Below are 18,982 nucleotides of genomic sequence, written 5' to 3'. Positions count from 1 at the left end.
CAATACTTCATACTCCTGTTAAATCTACTGGCATGGTTAAACATGTGGATGCAAATACCTGTAACAATTTGGGGATTTTGTTTTCAAAATAGGATATCCAGCTACATTTTCAGTGATCCTCGTGGATGGGAGTACATTGACACCACGTGCCACCCCTCAAAGTGAGTACAGCAAGGCTGTCTTCTACCCTCCCAGACAATACACACGATTCATTAAAGCTTCTGTGGTGCTGAGTTTGTATACTTTATATTTTGTACCAGGGATTGAACCCAGGGATGATCAACCACTGAACCACATCCCCAGTCCTATTTTGTATTTTATTTAGAGACAGAGTCCCACTGAGTTACTTAGCGCCTTGCCATTGCTGAAACTGGCTTTGTACTCACAATCTTCCTGCCTCAGCCTCCCAAACTGCTGGGATTACAGGTGTGTACCACTGCACCTGGCAAAAGGCTTTTTCATTTGATGTTGATATTTTGGCTGATTTTGAGTTACTCAGCAGTGACTGTCAATTGATAGGACAATTCCTGTAAATGTTAAAAAAATAAGATTTAACAATTTGTTATTGTGTTGTGCTTTTATTCCATGAGGATTTTAAGGCAATATTAAAGTAATCTTCACAACACTCCCAGTGATCCGAGTTGGTGACAGGAACAGAAAAAGAAAGCAAATCAGTAACAAGTTGGCATTAAACATAAACTACAGTGCTTCTACTTAATAACAGCTAGTATTTCTGCAGAGAGAGGCACATTCTCAATTTTATATTTCCCCAAAGTCCCATAGATTAAAAATTCAGCACATCAAAGAAAAGTTAGATTACAGCTTTATTAAAAAGTTGATTTCTGAAAATAACTTTGTCTTTCAGCCAGAAATTCCAGTATGACTACCCAAGGCTTCAACTCCTCCTCAACCTCCAGCGGGATAGACGCCAAAAAATGTTGAGTATAACCATGAGTCCCTGGGAATCCTCTAGACCTCTTCCATTCACCCGACACATATATTAAAAACTACTATAGGCTTTATTCATGATCATATTTGTAAATATTTACAAAGCATCTACCATATTTAAAGCATTGTTGTAGCTGCTGGGAATATACCAATGAACAAAACAGAGCTAAGCTCCAAGTTCTGTTGGGGAGAGGCAAACAGTAATAAATGATATGGAGAAGACCAAGCTGTGCAGTGATACTGGGTGAGGGGAGGCGTCCCTTATGAAAGGGGAGATCTTACAGAGGAAGTTGACATCTGAGCAAAGACATGACCAGTGAGGCCAACAGAGCAAGCTCTGTGTGTTCGTGAAGAAAGAGCAAACTCTTCAAAATATGCACATCACCAATTAAAATGAAAGGAGGGAGCCCAGTCCTTGGTACCATTAACCAAGCCAACTAGCAGGAGGTCTGCAGGAGCTACTTTAGCGGGTATTGCCTGCAAAGGAAATAGACTGCCTCTTGGTGGTGTAAGACAAAGTTCATGTAGTGGGGAAGTGGAAAGAAAGGTGACTGGAGCAGAGGAGACAGGACAACAGATGCCTCAGGTGCAGAATTTACTTACATGGAACGTAGGTGGGTGTGTCCTCTTGGAGAGCACTTGAGCTGTACATCTGAAACCTTCAGAAGTCTTTCAGACTCACTGGCTCAGTCATTTCACTGTTGGGAATTTGCTCTTAGGAAATAAGAAGAGCAAAGGAACATGTATAATACTGCTCTTTGTAGCTTTGTTTGTTTATCTCTTGGATGGACCCTGGGCTCATAGATTTGGGTTAATCACAATCTTTAATTCATGAAACACTTTTATCATTAGTCAGTGCAGGACCCTTTATAATTTAACATATTTCTTTTTTAAAATATGTTAATAAGATAATAGATATCTATGAACTAAGTGCCCAACTACAAGAAACGAGAAGGCAGCATTCAGAAGGGAGAACACAGAAAGAGATTCACAAATAAACAGAATTTAGATGTTGTGTCAAAGATGGCAAAGCGAATTAACTGTGGAAAAGAAGGCATTGTCCAGCCAAAGGACGCTAAAAGGCATTAAAATGCACACTACACAAAAATTAACTGCGTGGAGTTAAAGATATTTATGTCCAAAGAAAAACATTAAAATATGTAATAAAATAAAGACCAACTTCTTCTGTACAGAAGGGCTTAATGAAGAGACACAAAGGACTAACCACATAAAAGCCTGAAAAGTTAGAATAGCGTTAGGAAACCCAGGTTTATCAAAATGTATCTTTTTTTTTAGCACTAAGAATTGAAACCAGCGCCTTTCTGGTGTAGCAAGTGCTTTGCCACTGAGCTCCATACACAGACCATTTTTTTAAAATTTTGTTTTGAGACAGAATCTTATTAGTTGCCCAGGCTTGCCTCAAACTGGCCTCTAATTTGGCAATCTTCCTGCCCCTGTCTCCCAAGTAGCTAAGATTATAAGTGTGCACCACTATGCCCAGCTTTATCAAAAGTTATCTTAAACTTTAAAAAGCAAAATTAAGCTCTAGCTGGACGAGGTAGTGGATGCCTATAATCCCAGCAGCTCAGAAGGCTGAGGCAGGAGGATCATGAGTTCAGAGCCAGCCTCAGCAACTTAGCAAGGCCCTAAGCAACTCAGCAAGACCCTTTCTAAATAAAATATTAAAAAGGGCTGGGAATGTGGCTCAGTGGTTAAGCACTCCCTTGGTTCAATCCCCAGTACAAAAAGAAAAAAAGCAAGCCTAATCTGAGAGAAAATATTTGCCACAAATCTTTATGTCAATGTTTAGAAATCAGTAATAAAAAGACAAAAGTTAATATAAAATGAACAAAAAGTTTTATCCCAAACATGAAATTCACCTAAATGCTCAACCTCTCTAGAAATTAAGAAACAAATAAACACTGGAACAACAACAACCGAAAACATTTTACACATAATCCATTGACAAAACAAATGGAGTCTGGATTGCCAACTGCTGTTTTATAAATATGATTTTTTCATCTATTGCTGGTGGGAATAAAAATCTGTGCCATCACTTTCCACCACTTTGGCATTATGTTTTCAAACTAAGTATGTGCACGCCCTACAATCCAATAATTCTGTTTCTAAACATACACCTCACTCCCTGATTAGTACATGCAAATGGGCAATATGAACACAAATGTTGGGAAAAAACACTGTTAATATAGCAAAAGCTGTAAATAATCTAAATACCATACTAGAACATAATGAATCATTTATAACACACTCACATAATAAAATATTATAGAGCAATAAAAAAATGAGTGAATGACAGCCATATATAACAACATGAGTGAATCTTTCTTTTTTCTTTTTTTCCCCTTTCCACATTATTATACTGATGTGTTATAGTTGTACGGAATGTGGGATTCATTGTTACCTATTCGTACATGCACACAATATAACAATATAATTTGGCCAATATCACTCCCCAGCACTTCCCACCACTTCCCTCCTCTTACCCCTTGGGCCCCTACTGAGCTCTCTTTGATTTTCATGAGATCCCTGGCCCTCCCCATTTCTTTTTCTTTTTATAGAATGAGTGAGTCTTAATAATAGTGTGTTGAGGCAAAAAAAGTAAAAAACAGGTAACAATATATGGTTTGGTTTTTAAAAAATAAAATGTGAAATGTAAGTATAACCAGGGACCATATGGCTTAGGCATAATATATGATAAAAATTTTAAACTGTATAAATGAATAATAAGCACAACATTCAGGACAGCATTTTGTTTTGATATAAGGAATGGGACAGGAAGAAGACATTCATGGTGTTATTTATAATAGATCCAAATCTGTGTATGTGAATAGCAGTGAGGGAATGGTAAGGGAAAATATGACCAATAATAGGAAAATATCAATAGAATGAAATCTTAGCTTGATGAAATATTATAAAGCCAGACAAAACAATAGCCATAATGTGCTTAGCTAGACAATGTATCTTGTCATATAGACAAAGGTATGAACTAAAAAGTCTTTACCAATCAGATATAAATTGACAATGAAAACATCAGGGACACTTGACAGATTTGCATATGTGCTACATGGTGCTAATATTAACTTGAGTTGTGTGTAATGAACTATACTGAAAATCCTAACTTTACTGACATTAGTTGTTTGTCATTCTTTATTTTTGAGGTTATAGTATAAGAAATACCCATATTTTTTTTTGTTTACCTACAAACTCGGTTTCTAAAGTAAAGCCTGGAACACTAACTATAGATGATCAATAAATAAATGAATCAAAATGTGTTGAGTAGATGGTAGAAATTATGGAGAGAGGGGAAAAAAATTTATCAGACAATGTTATAGGAAAAAGCTGAAGTCCAGGTTAAATTTATGCTATGATCATACATAAATTATCCCATATTTCAACTATCAATATGTTATTTATCAATGTCTAATATTTTCCTTTATTTTATGCATTTGATTTTTATTGCAATTATGCTAGAATGTAGTGTACATAAGAACAGAGATTTAAATCTTTTTATCTCCTGTTCATTGCATATCCTAATATTTGTCACAATGACAGGCATTCCATCAGTGCTCAGTAGACATTTGTTGAATGATTGAAAGGATGAATATAGAGGGGCAAAGAGAAAGAAAACATAGGCATATTCACAGTGAAAATAAATGATCTGTTTAATTGGAAGTTTTGAACATTTTGTTTTCTTTCAATTGTTATTGTAATATGTGTGCTAGAAAAAAAATAATGAGATAACTTTGCTATTCTCTACATCAGTATGAAGAATAAGGTCATCCAAGGTACTTTCTGCCCCAGAAACTAGGAAACTGAAAAAAAATGTTGCTTCAGAGTCTTATTTTATAATTTTTTACAGTATATTCTTAGTCTTTTTAATAGGTTTCATAATGAAATGAATTACCATGCTCCTTCACATTTTCTGTCCTTTCCCATTTGGAAACTTCATTTATCCTCAGACATCTCTTTATCATTCTTATCATTAAAATGACCCTGGCAATGGTGAAATTCAGGAAGGAACTCTAAAGTCCATCAAAGGATTTGTCTCCAGAGGTGTGGACTCGCAGTGTCACTTGGACAAGAAGATGAGCTTCTTAACTAGTAACCATTTTTTTATCCATAAACTTAGAGAAAAAATAATCCCCTATAGTAACTTGCTCTATTTATAATAATTCAAAAAACACATTAGGATCCAACAAGTTAAAATTGATTGCTCACTCCCAAACTTGATTTTGAAACATGTTTCTACTCGTTAGATTAGACTGTAATGTGACATCCAATATTGGATGATGCATTTGGCAAGATTCATGACAGGCATTGGCAATGGGATTTTTCCCCCTCCTGGTATGTTTATTTCAATAGATTTATGAAATGTTTAGAGGCAAAAAAGAATGATAATGGATAGATTTATGGCGAAATAAACCCACTATTAGTGCTTCTAGGCACTTTGCTGTTTGTGAACATGCTTTCTAAGATATTTGGATCCTGCATGGATTTTGTGGTGTCCATACATATTTGAATGTCACTACACTGTTCTGAGCACATTGCATTTATCTACATTTATCAGAATATATTATAATCTGTTTTTTTGCTGCCATCCTATTTATCAACCTGAAGAGGGCTACATTGGGATTCAAGAATACTGGAATCTAATCCTAGTTCAACTTCCAAGTTTCCTACAAGCAGAAAAAAAAAAATGCATGTTTTACTTTAACCACCAATAAAATGGGAATACTCAATCTTACCATCTTAATACCTGAAATGTACAAGGTTAAAGATACCTTAGAACACATACTCATCTTAAGACAGATTCAGGTGATCAAGCAATGGAATAGAAATTTTAATCGTAATTACTTTTTTTCTTTTGGATTTCCCTTGCCACTCACCTGGTCCAATGGGGCTCAAAGTTACTTTGAAATCAGTCTAAATATCTAAGTTAGACAAACAAAGAAATGATGTGAGCCTCCATGGCCCCTTAAGCCTCCAACACTCCAACTCATCTCATTACCAAAATCAACAAGCTCAAGCTCACCATCAACACACACACACACACACACACACACACACACACACCCCTGGACCCTTGAGATCGCCTCTTACTGGTCTCAAAATGGGATTTTATTCTGTTCTTCCACTATGAATTCCTTATGCCTCAAAATTTATATTCCCTTCATTTTAAATCTTACAAATGTATTTCTTATTCTGTCTCTGGTCCGTCTGGTTCTTTTTCAGCTCTTGGTAGTTAAGCCTCATGATTTCATAGCACATCTTGTATTTTTCTTAGGCAGAAAGATGTTGAAAGGCCAAAGTTGAAAGACTGATATCAGTGGCAGGAGCAGACCAGTAAGAGGAGCATATAGCAAAGCTGGGCCTGGCTTCTGTTTTTAGGCTGCATGATAATTCTTACAGTTCTTATGTTCCCTGTGATATTAATTCTTTACAATCATCACTTTTGTTCTCAAATTCCAAAATTCCATGTGCCTTGACTCACATTCTATTTTGCTCACTTCCAAGACTCTGTTCTCCAATTCTTTCATCTAATTCCTCTTATGTCAGTCTCAAAGATTTATTTTTCTGATTTAAAATTCTATCCTCTGCTAAAATCCCATGGGGGTTCATAGATTTCTCCATTTCTGAGGCATGGCTCCACACTTTGAAGCCTGTGAGTGTCATCTTCTGTTTGTGGTTGGGAAGAGTGTGAGGGCCTTGTCTGTGGACTGGGTGGTCATGACAAGAGTAGTCACAGTGGCTAGCATCAGCATGTGTATACTGGTGGCAGGAGTACTGTTGTCTGTGTGCATATGCCCCTTGAAGAGGAAGGTGGAACAAAAGACCAGCATCCACCAAATCCCTGTACCCAGGTCCTCCATCTCTGGATGTTGTTTGCTCCCTCTTCCATTGTTCTGGAACAAAGTTAATGACTTAAGATAAAGAATGACTTAAGGAAGATTGGACAGCCAAGAAATGTCTCATCAGTAGTCCACTGCATATGTAAAAAGGATGCCAGAATTCCACAAATGTTCAGTTCACATCAAGAACCTTATGAGGGTAGCAGAAATTATCTGTTAAAGAACTGCCAAGCTTCGGCCAGGATTGGGCTTTGATAGGACTCCAAGTAGATTCTCCTACAAAGGGGAAGGATTACTAATGAGTCATAATGTTATTAACAACTGTGAACTGGTCATAAGTGGAATTCAAGAGTTATTCAATTAAAAGAAAAATACTATACTATTGAAGTTTATATGACTCTTACCATAGATTAGAAGCACCATCCTTGTTGAACAAACTTTACTGAGTGCTGAATATAAAGAAATTGAAGATTCTAACATTACATTCTAGGAAGGCTACATGAATTACTTGAGAAGCTATAACAATATAGTAATCCTGTGTTCACATTTTGGGGTCATATTGATGATATACAAAACAAGGTTATTGATCAAGCTGGTGTTTACTATACAAAGTGTCAAAGTGATATTCAGTCATTGACTTGGAGGAAAATGAATGCTCAAAAGACTTAAAGGGTAATTAACTCATGTAGTTAACAAATATGATGGTGCCTTCGGGAACATGGAAATTTCAATCAACTAAAAGACAATCACTAACTAAAAGATTTATGAATGGCAGATAGAGTAACCAATGTTTAATACATTGTGAGAGGTATCTAAATGATGGTTGTGAATGAATTTTCAGAAAAGTATTGTTTTAGTGAGAGATGAATCATTAAAGGTAGCCAACTCTTACAGAGAATTCTATAAACAACCATTCTTTAGGAAGACCTATCTCCTGTGGGAACAATCAATACAAGAACTACTCACTTCATCTTGCTGGAAGACTGTTATTTATAATATATTTTTAGTCTTGAAGTTTCTCTTTTACATTACTTAAATACTTTCAGACATGTTGAATCCATCAAATGGAATCTCTTTTTTCTTCACGTCCCTCACCCCATACCCAGTTTCCACTAAATATTTTTTAATCAGATATAAAATAATAGCTCTTAAAACCAAAATTTCAAAAATAGCTCTTTACTTTTCCAAAGGGATTTTGTAGTTCAATGTTATTGTATATCATATTGAGGAGTCTTTTATGCTGGGAAGGTTTGCAGAAGTCTAAAAAGAAGTTTTATGAAATGATCAAATACTTTGCACAGTTTTAAGTATGGCTATTTTTATAATTGGGTTGCTTCATGCTGATGATATCAGCATCTCCTGAAATTGCACTACATTAGATTATTTTGTTCAGGGAAAATAAAGGTTGACTGGGAAAGACTGATCAGAAAAAAAAACCCTATGTGGTATCTACATGTTAGTAATTGTTTCAAAATGTTCTATATTGATCCAAAGATAATAAACATGAAGGGGAAGATCTTTTTTGTTTTAAATGGCTATGTCCCTCAAAGGGATGGCACTTATTTTGCTCTTTTTAACTTTAGCATAAATTAATCAAATCCTTTCTTTCAAACATACTTTGAAGAGGTACTAAATAAAGACCTCAAGCTTTGAAGGTTAGTTAAATAGACACCAAGTTGAGTCAAAGGTTATCTGTAAGGGTATCCAGAATGAACTGCCTTCTTCATTATTTTGCCTAAACCCAGGCCTGGGTATAATTGTATTTGAATTAGCTCTTGTTCTTTGTCAATTTCCTGGCTAATTGCTTCATTATTTAAAATGAACATTATAAAATTCTCATTTCACTATCATCTATAGATCTTGGAGCTCTAGCTAGAACCACAAAATAGTCAAGGGCACTTGGAGCAAGTTCAGAGAATTATATTGAAGAAAGGAGCATGTCCTTGATCTACTCAGACTCAATTTAATCGTGTATGACAGATGTCCTGTGAGCAATCCCTGAAAACATTGACATACTTTGGTCATTAGCTGCAGCTATTGTTTGACATAAAGAGAGAAACCAAGAAGTGGGGTAGGGTAAGGTTTTTCAAATGTTTTATTTTTATTTTGTTTATTTATTTTGGTCTTGACATAGAAGAACACACTTAACTGGGAACAGAATATATGTTAGTGTTTTAAATAAATGAGTATGTTACTACTGATTGCAACTGTATACTACTGTAGTTATTTTATTTTACATTATATTGGAGGCCTGTTATCAAATCCAGGTATGTACCAAGAAGTAGATCTTTCTTTCCCAGGATAGAGTAATAAACAAAATGAGTTGATAGATCCATTTCAAAAGCTCTGTGTGCTGAGTTTGCTACTGTCCACTCCAGGGAAAGGTTTTCTTCTGAGGGCCTCAAAGGTACTAACCCACAGCTAAGAATCAAGGCCTGTGACCACAGGGGTATGATCATTCACTGCTGACACAATTCAGTTTGCAGAGTTGAGCAAACATGTTAGCCAGCCCATAAGTCCAAGCTACTTCCTTCCCTCATGCATGTTCTACCAAGGCCTGAGAAGTCATATTGGCATCTTATTTTTTTTTTTTTTAGTAAAGGCCACCATAACATTCCTGGGCTTTTATTATCTCCTATTCTTTTGTCTCATCTATGGGGTAAGCATGAGAATTTGAGAATATATCCTCTGTAGCTGGAGAAACTTCTGCTAGTATTGCTTGCATTCTTCCTGTTTTAAGTAACTACTTTGGTCTATTTGTGTGGCTATAACAGAGTACCACAGGCTAATTTGTAAAGAAGAGCAATGTATTTTCTCATAGTTCTGGAGACCAGGAAGTACAAGATCAAGGCATCAGCATCTGGTGAGGATGTTCTTGTTGTGTCCTCATGTGGCAGAAGGTGGAATGGCAAGGCTGAATGCTGCGTGAAACTTCTTTTATAAGGGCCTTAATCCCATGTGTGAAGGGAGGAACCCTCATGGCTTAATCACCTCTTAAAGTCCCCTCCTCTTAATGCTGTCACATTGGCAACATCTGGATTTTGGAGACTTCAAAGTATAGCAGTGGCCATGATCAAAACCTTCCCAGTTAGAGACATCTGAACCACAATCAATCCCTCAACTCACTTTATTTTGGCTGAATCTAACATGCTGCAGAACTGTCCAATGATATTGCTTTAAGTAGTTTCAGTATACTTTTTCATAATTTTTTTTTCAATTAATGGTTAAGAAAAGAGAATGGATTGATTACTCATATAGATTGACTCTTCCAAAATCTTCTTCCTTTAGCGGTTTCATGGATACCCAGTGAAACATACAGTTCATCCCCCTCAGGGGCAGGCTCAACTCTTCATGGTGAGTACATGGGAAAAATTTAGGAGCATGGAAGGTAGTTGGATTTATCTGAGCATAGGAGGAGAAATAAAAACTGGTAAGAAGCCAATTTCAGGTATTTAAAAGTACATGTTGGTAATGACAATGACAATGAATAGAACCAAAATTTTTCCCACTCAAAGAAGACAAAAGAGACCTAGTCTTAGATTTTTATCTGTTTTGTTTCCAAATGAAATCTATGCAATACCATTTTTGGCCACTTACATTCATAAAAAATGCTTTTCATTTTTTAATATTTCTTGGACAATGGAATGATTAGATAACATAGATTTGTCTAATATAATGTTGCAAAGGAATCTTTATTGACCTTATTAAACACATTGGGGTGGGAAGAATGAGTATTTTGATCAGCTGAATCTGTAACACTGGGAAAATTGGGATAGGACTTCATCTTTCCTTGATGCCACTTAATGCTCTGTTGCCATACCTCTTAAATTTTTTTTTGAGAATCTTTAGCAGATAGTGTTTTGTTATTTGAAGTGTGAATTTTTTTATTTTTTTTAAACCAGTAGGAATTTTACTCATTTGATATCTGTTAGAAAAACCCTAGGATCCCAGCCTGGCTATAAATTGGTTCTTTAAAAACTTTACATGTAATATTTTAGGGACATTCAGGCCACCCAAATTGAGATATTTCCCAATAATACATGAACCCAATCATGATTTTATACCATTTGATCAAGTTGAGGTGACTCTGAGGATCAATTCAGATATTCTCTTTATATCCCTAGATGATGTCTTCACCAGCACGAGCACAACTGGAGAATTTTCAGAAGCCCCCACATCAGCCAATGGATCTACTAACAATAGTCACATCCATATCACCAGTGAGTTATTTGCCATTTATATTTTTTAATTTTATATTTTGTTCACTAAGCAAATATGTATTGAGTAACTTGCCAGGCATTATGCCAGGTGTTGGGTATACAGTGATGACATTGTCCTCCTAAAGCTTATAATCTATTAAAGATGATACACAGTAAATAGACACATAAGTAAACTTATTTGTGACAAGTCATGCTCCTGGAGCAGTTTGCACCCTGATGTCTCTAGCCACCTGTGAAATGTGCCACACCATTAAGCATTATAGGATTACACGAGTTTCTCAGTGCCTCCTTTGACAGGGCTTCGGTAGATAGAGTAAGCATCAGGACGACCTTGAATCCCCGCATGTATGTTATATGGAGGGGAAAAAACCTTCAACACTGATAACATGTGCTAACATGATAGCGTCCTATGACTGCAATTCAAACTGTATAAACAGAGGAAAGACTTGGTAACTGACTTCTTAAATCCAGGTCTTTGTACTATTTTTTTTGAGACTTTTCTAGATGAAAAGCAGTTATAAAAGCTAGGAAATAAAAGAAATTTTAAATCTGTCTCCACCTGCAAGAAGTTTACCATCTAGTAAGAAAAACTAATTCAGATAACTTTTTGGCCAAATGATCTATGTAATTCAAGTATCTAAAGATCTATCTATAACGTATAAGAAATTTCATTTCTTGTATGTTATTGTTTTTAGAAATATAAAAGCATGAAAATAATTTGACCATCTAACATTAAGAGACTTAAATAAAATAATTAATAAATTAATAATGTATACATTTATGAGTAAATTCATATTATATTTATTAATTTTATTAAATTGTGCTATATTTGTGAATAATAAATTGATTAAATGTATAAATAGTGAGTAAATAATAAAATTAAATTGAATACAGCTATTGGGGAATTAACCTATCATATAATAGAATCAGGTAAATCTCTCTGCACTGCTCTAAAAAGGATTCCAAGAATTTTTTTTAAGAAATAGATCAGGGAGAGAATAGTGTGTAAGTATGCCCCCATCTGTAATAAGAAGGATATGTGTTCATGATACATCTATATGCTTAGGTAGTCATAGAAAATTGCTGGCAGGATTCATAGTTAACTATTCACTCATCATCTTTGTGTGACATGGCACAGGCATGCCGCCAGAGCATAATCACAGTCAGTGAATACCCCCGTGGCCCTTAGAGGAAAACGTTTTCCAGATAGAAGAACTAGTGTAATCCTTTTTTCCCTGAATGCTGAAGTTTGGCATTACAGTTGATCTCTCTTGACACTTTTTTTCAGGCATTGTAGTTAATAAGCCCACTGGTGGAATGTCCTGGCCCGTGATTATAGCAGCTCTGCTCTTTTTCTGCATGGCACTGTTTGGTCTTGGAGTGAGAAAATGGTGTCAATACCAAAAAGAAATGTGAGTATAATGCTAAAATATATAGGAATCGGAAATTTTTTATTACAAAATATTTACACATACAAGATGTTTGTACTATGTGGCATTCTGCTCATATCATAATGAGCTAATGGGCTCACAGAAGCTCAGAGAGGCCAAGTAGCTTTGCCAGCACTGCACAGTAGGGACTAAGCACACACTCCTGACTGGGTACCCTTCTCTGAGCTGGCCTGGTCAGACTGTCACACTCATCAGATGAAGCAAGTTAGTGGGCATGAAATGAAAACTGAACCTCACCTCACCTCAAAACTAAAACTGATTTTTCTATTAATCTTCATTATTTTTTCATTTTCATGCATCTTTGAATCGCCTGGGCCCAGCTGGGCCCAGATGCTCAAGTGTGAAATTGAGTGAGAAAGGTAATTTTAAGAGATTTCCAGCTGCTTTTCATCAGAGTGGGCTTGTACTGCTCTTTTCCTTTTTCCCTAAGGAGAAAAGAAAGATGTTTGGGTTTCCCCCTCTTCATCTTATTGAAACATTTTCCAAAATTCTTCTCCACACCACACTCAGAAGTGGCATGAAAGTTTAAGCCCACTTTTCTGACTTTGCTATTTTGGATAAGTCTGGGTTAGCCCACGTCACAGGAGAGCCCCTGACATATGGCTGCTCTTCCACATGCTTGTATGTGTATCGGATAGAACATTCACGGTTGTGCAATACACTTTTCTGCTTTTCTCAGAGCAACCTTGAAGTCTATAACCAATGTAGGGAGTGTTTCACAGCAAATAAAACATGATACTAGTGGTTAGAATTTCTGGGTTCTTATCTAAGGACTGACTACATCTTGGCCACTCCATGACCTTCAGGAATCCATCATTCCTCTGAACAAAAGCAAAAGTACAAGTTTCTTAGAATTGCATCCACTTTTTAATATATTGTAAGTCTCTGTTAAAGCAGCCAAAAGGATTAGAAGATCTTTATATTAAAATGATCAAATGGGAATTTGAAAATCTAAATGATAAGCATGTCATTCTCTTTCTGTCTCTCTCTCTCTGTGTGTGTGTCTTCCCCCAAATTTAGATACTATAGATTTCCAGGGTTGGGAAGTTGTTTGAGTCATGAACATAAAATGCTCACACACGTATTTCCTTTTCCTGTCATCCTGTCATTTGGGCATTTGTACAGCTAAGTCCCACGTTAACCTGGATGCTTGATGCATTTCAGACAGAGATGAATTGAAGGACAAAATAGTGATTTGTACAAAGACAATGTTAAGAATGTTTACTGATTCAAGCAAAAGGGACTTGAGCATTATCCAGCCAGTACAACAACTCAAGGATTCAGAAGAGTTTTACTTCCCACCTCTAAAGGATCTGTACAGTTCATACCAGTGTGTATACAGGATGGGGGTGGGGTCAGCAAAAGGGCTATTTGACAACTTCAGTCTCAAGTCCCTGAATTTTAAAATTTTGTTTCTGGAGGAATGTTTAACCCATGTAAGAGAAAATTTTCCCCTATTAAGAGGTAGTTTTGTGAGTAAAATGGGTTCTAGTTCTAAGACCTCAGTTGAGCAAATTTCTAAAAACTGTTAAGCCTCAGTTTTATCAGTAGAGTAATGAAAAAAAAAGCTTAATTCCTAATGCAAAATAAATGATGTTAAGATAAAAAACATGCCTTGCAAACTATAAAATGCCATATAAATATTAATTAATGGTATGAACATGGTTTTCAAGTGCCTGTTAGAATTCACAAGCATAGGGTTAAACCAACAAAAATTCTGAGAAAACTAAGGTGATATCTCTTTTTTAATCAATTGGTCTTCTGATTAAAAAACAAAAACAAAAAACACCTCACATTCTTAGCATTGAAAGAACAATGTTTTGTTCCTAGCATGGAAAGACCCCCGCCTTTCAAGCCACCACCACCTCCCATCAAGTACACATGCATTCAAGAGCCCATTGGAAGTGACCTGCCTTGTCATGAGATGGAGACACTCTAATCCTTTGAGACTTTGCCATACAGCAGAACTCTGCTGGGATCCTATTGAAAAGGTAGATACTCTTCTCCATTAATATAATCACCCTCCAGCCAAAACTCTGCTACAGCTGAAATGGATGTTAGAAGCAAATATTCTGTTTTCCCAGCAACTTGCCCTGGGCGCATGCCTGAAATTTAGACAAGAGTGAAAGGATAAGGCCACATTCACACCCAGTGCAAGTTGTAGGGATTTTCTTGCTTATGTAAGAGATATGCATCAGGCTACTATCATTAAAAAGTAAGTACAGTGTTTTCATTTTTTATTTTAACTCTGAGAGGCCAACAGTGATTTCAAGCATATACCCATAGCAGATTCTCTTCTTCTGGAAATCTTCCAACATCCCAAACTCTCTGCCAAAAGCATGATGATCTCTGACTTTTGTTGCATTCCCTAAGAAAATTTCAAGAAGAAAATATGAAAGTCCCTGCACTCCAAAGGATGAAGAGGTGCAGTTATTCTTCAGACTGAAATTCCATTGTTTATTTTCACTGAAGGAAAACAAAATAGCCTGCTCAAGAATCTGTCTCACCCTTCTTCTCATCATGTTTTGCCCAGGCTCCTGCCACATGGATCAGGATAGGGCAGAGAGGTTGGAGAGAGAGGGAAGGGGCATGGGATTATAAATGATGGTGATGGTCATTATTATCCAAAGTACATATATGAAGACACAAGTTGGTGTGAATATACTTTACATACAACCAGAGATTTGAAAAATTGTGCTCTATATGTGTAATAATAATTGTAATGCATTCCGCTGTCATATATAAATTAAAAAATTAAAAAACAAAAGTGAAAACAGCTAGGGATGTAGTTCAGTGGTAAAGTGTTCCTGGGTTCAATCCCCATACCGAAAAAGGAAAAAGAAAAGATATTCATAAATAAATTGAGAGAAAGCCTAAAAAAAAAAAAAAGTGGTTTCCATTGTCAGTTTGCCTTTGTGTGTATGTGTGTGTGTGTGTGTGTGTGTGTGTGTGTGTTTGTATCAAACTGCCACCAAACTGTTGCACAAGTAAACAGGCAACAAGCCCTAATCTAACTCATCTAATTCCCATTATTCTCTTTTTCATCTGGGGACTTTCCTGTTCATCCAACCTTCGTATTTTGATCTGTCTTGAAATAGATAACAGCCTCAAGTCAGACCAGCACTTATCAATTAAGCCCACTTCTACCAATCTTTTACAAAATAATTCAAGCAGAAGGTAGAGGTGGTGGAAAAGAAATCTAATTAGTCAGATGTGCTCTGTGTTCAGCAACAGTTTGCAAGTGAATAAATTTCTGATCCCTCTTGTCCCTCTAAAACCTCCCCCACTTCTTGCCCCAGGAGGAAAGAACAGATGTTGTTGACAGTTACAGTGATAGGCAAATTCTAGGTGGACTTTCAACCCAAAAGGAACCTTTCTTGTTCATTTGCTGTATTCTTATCCCTGACTGCACAGGAAAATAACTTATGATTTGGCTATTTTTTTTTTTTTTAGAATTTGTATTTTTTTTTACTACCATGGCTATCCCACTCCTAATCAATTAATTAGTGTCTCTGAAGAGCAGGGTACAGGCATCACGCACTCTTAGATGATAAACATGTTCAGCCAAAATTGAGGACTGCTGAGCCCAGGGACATCCCTGCTCATTGATTAGAATCTTAGATACTTGGCCAACCTCCAAGATGACCTCCAGAGATTATTGCTCTTTGCTATCCATACCCTGTACAGTCCCCTGATCACTGAATACAACTGACTTGTGTAAAACAGGACCAGGATTCATATAAAGCAAGTGGGGCATCAAGGGTACACAATTGAAAGAGATATTCACACTGAAGGTCATGCACTTGTACAATCACTTGTACAGCGATTGCCCAGCCTGGCTCTGGTATAACAAATAAAGTACTGCAGGAAAGGCCAGAGCGTGACTTCCAAGGTTAGGTCGTAAAGTGTATAGTAGTTCCCACCTCGATCTCGCTTTGGATCACTGGATCTGGAGGAAGCCCTTTCCATGCTATAATGTCATGCAAGCAGCCCTATTGAGGTCCATCTGTGGAGGAACTAGGACCTCTTACCAACAACAAGCGTGGACATGCCAGCCATGGAAATGAGCCACCTTGGAAGCTGATCCTCCTTCTCACATTTTCAGATAAACTGCAATTTCACATGATCTCTTGTCTGTGAACTCATGAAAGGAAGACCCATTCATCCAAGTTTTATTTTTCCACCTTAAATTTCTGACTCATAGAAACTATTAAAGAATAAATTCTTATTGTTCAACATGACCAAGTCTGGATATAATTTGTTACTTAGCAATGGATAACTAATATATCTCAATTAATGGAAAAATAAACTGATGTTTGCTTGCATTAACTATCCTCAATTCTCCATTTGTTCTCAAGTAACAAACATTTGCTTCATAAGTATAGCCATTGCTTCATGTGTATAGTTATTTTTATTTAGTACAACTTAGTCATCAATAATTTGAGTAAATGTTCATGTAATTTTACTTTATTGTTCCATTAGGGAACAAGTAGAATGAATATAAGTAGAAGTATCAGGATAAAAAGTGGCAGAGTTGGGGATATATGAATTGTTTCACTAAAGAGAGAGAGTTTTATGTTACAGCATAGGTCCCTGTAATTTTTTCAGTCATATGACAAGTGTCTCAGAGTGGTTTTTTGTTTGTTTGCTTGTTTTGAGGGGGTTCCAGGGATTGAACTCAGGTGCACTCAACCACTGAGCTACATCCACAGCCCTATTTTGTATTTTGTTTAGAGACAGGATCTCACTAAGTTGCTTAATGCCTCTCTTTTGCTGAGGCTGGATTTGAACTCATGATCCTCCTGTCTCAGCCTCCCAAGCTGTTGGGATTAGTCTTCAGACTGAAATTCCATTGTTTATTTTCACTGATGGAAAATGCCAACGCACCTGGCTTCACAGTGTTTTTATATTAGATTTTTTTTTTTTTTTGCACTGGGGATTGAATCCAGGGGCATTGTACCATGGAGTTACATCTCCAGTCCTTTCTTTTGATTTTTTTTTTTAATTTTGAGATAGAGTCTCACTAAGTTCCTTAACCAGAAACTTGTGTGATCCTTCTGCCTCAGCCTCCTGAGTCACTACAGAAATGTACCCCTACTCCTGGCCTAGATCTTCTTCAAAGTACCATATTTGGTCTCATTTGGTCTCATAAATAAGTTCTGATCAGCACTTATAAATTCATCTGCCATTCATATAAAGTAATAAATTGCTTTTCCATGGAGGGATGCTCAGTCCACAGTTCAGAGGAACTTCCATAAACCTGCAAAACAGAGGGGCTTCTGATGCTGTTTAGGTAGTACTGCAAACTTGACATCCTTCATTTGACCAAAATGACCAAATCAAGCTCTCCTTAAATCGTGTGCAAATAAATGTATATAGCCTGTCATAAACCTGCAGCTCCTCTCTTTAGAAATAGACTTAGTAATATGCCACAGGAGAAGCAATCACACTAGACTCCAATCCCTCAAATGTCTGCATGTCTTTATTACCACCTTTGTTTTCACTGAGAAGCCATATGTAAGCTTTCCATCACTCATTTCCAAAACACAGTGCTATACCACATTGTTATTTAGAAATAACAATTTTATTTTCCCCCTTGCTCCAAGAGCCTACCTTGACTTTGGGTTTGGCTGTGAAACTTATTTTGAGCAATGGAATACCATGGGCATGACTAAACCAAGTCTGAAAAGGTGCTTTATGAGTGGACTTACTCTCTAGTTCTCTGCCATTGCCATGAGAAGATTTTCAGGTGAACACACTAGTACCCCCACAAAAGGAGAGAGACTCATAAAGTAGGGCAGACCACTCAAAAGCCAAAATCAGTCTAGATCAGCCAGCCCCAGTCTACCTACCTCAATAGGTGCATATGTTAAATATACTATATTATGGACATTCTGTGACTGCTATAAAGCATTATTGAGGCAATGGTTAGCCTGTACACATAGATCCAGAGGAAGGCATATTTTACTCATGTGTAAACACCTATGTTAAAGGATAAAGGTGAGCTGTAGTTAAAAAAAGAAAAATGAAAAAGAAAGGAAAAAAACGGCTTTTCTTTATTACAGCAAGAATTTTAACTGAAGAAAATATAGTTGGATTCACTAAATTAATTTTGCATTATACATCTTTAAAATTATACAACATTTGGTCAAGCTAGATCTTACAAATAAGCAGTGAAAACCTCTATGTAATTGACTTACCCAAGGTCATGATTGGAAGTCATAAAATTACAATAATGATCCAGGTTCTGCCTCTCATCTGGGGTGTGATCAATTTGAAATTGCTTTGGTTATCTCCTTGTACCTACAGACGAGAACTGTTTTGTGTGCATTAAAGTAAATATTGGGTTTTTTTTTTAAAAAAAAAAAAAATCCAGGTAATAAATTCCAAAAATTGTGAAAGGAAACAAAACAAAAAAGTAGAAATAATTGATCCCTGGGGGTGGATGGCCTAGAAAATATGAAAAAAAAAATAACTAGGAAATGAAAAGAGA

The 18,982-nt window shown here is 36.4% G+C and overlaps 1 protein-coding gene across 1 annotated transcript in view; it reads left to right on the top strand.

Annotated features, from left to right (window-relative positions):
- Window positions 1-16,821, top strand: part of Cd96 (CD96 molecule) — a 44,732-nt gene extending 27,911 nt beyond the window's left edge. Inside the window, exons 4-9 of the mRNA XM_046425257.2 lie at window positions 93-161; window positions 866-937; window positions 10,107-10,172; window positions 10,943-11,038; window positions 12,327-12,450; window positions 14,320-16,821. Coding sequence (XP_046281213.1) covers window positions 93-161; window positions 866-937; window positions 10,107-10,172; window positions 10,943-11,038; window positions 12,327-12,450; window positions 14,320-14,428 — 536 coding nt within the window. The 3' untranslated portion in view covers window positions 14,429-16,821. The remainder of the gene's footprint in view (window positions 1-92; window positions 162-865; window positions 938-10,106; window positions 10,173-10,942; window positions 11,039-12,326; window positions 12,451-14,319) is intronic.
- The last annotated feature ends 2,161 nt before the right edge of the window (window positions 16,822-18,982 follow it).

Source organism: Marmota monax, unplaced genomic scaffold, assembly GCF_021218885.2.
Source record: "Marmota monax isolate L192 unplaced genomic scaffold, Marmota_monax_Labrador192_F-V1.1 WCK01_AAM20220418_F8-fsc00119, whole genome shotgun sequence".
NCBI lineage: Eukaryota > Metazoa > Chordata > Mammalia > Rodentia > Sciuridae > Marmota > Marmota monax.
Note: the sequence above shows the minus strand (reverse complement) of the source record. Positions and strands in the feature narration are given on the sequence as shown.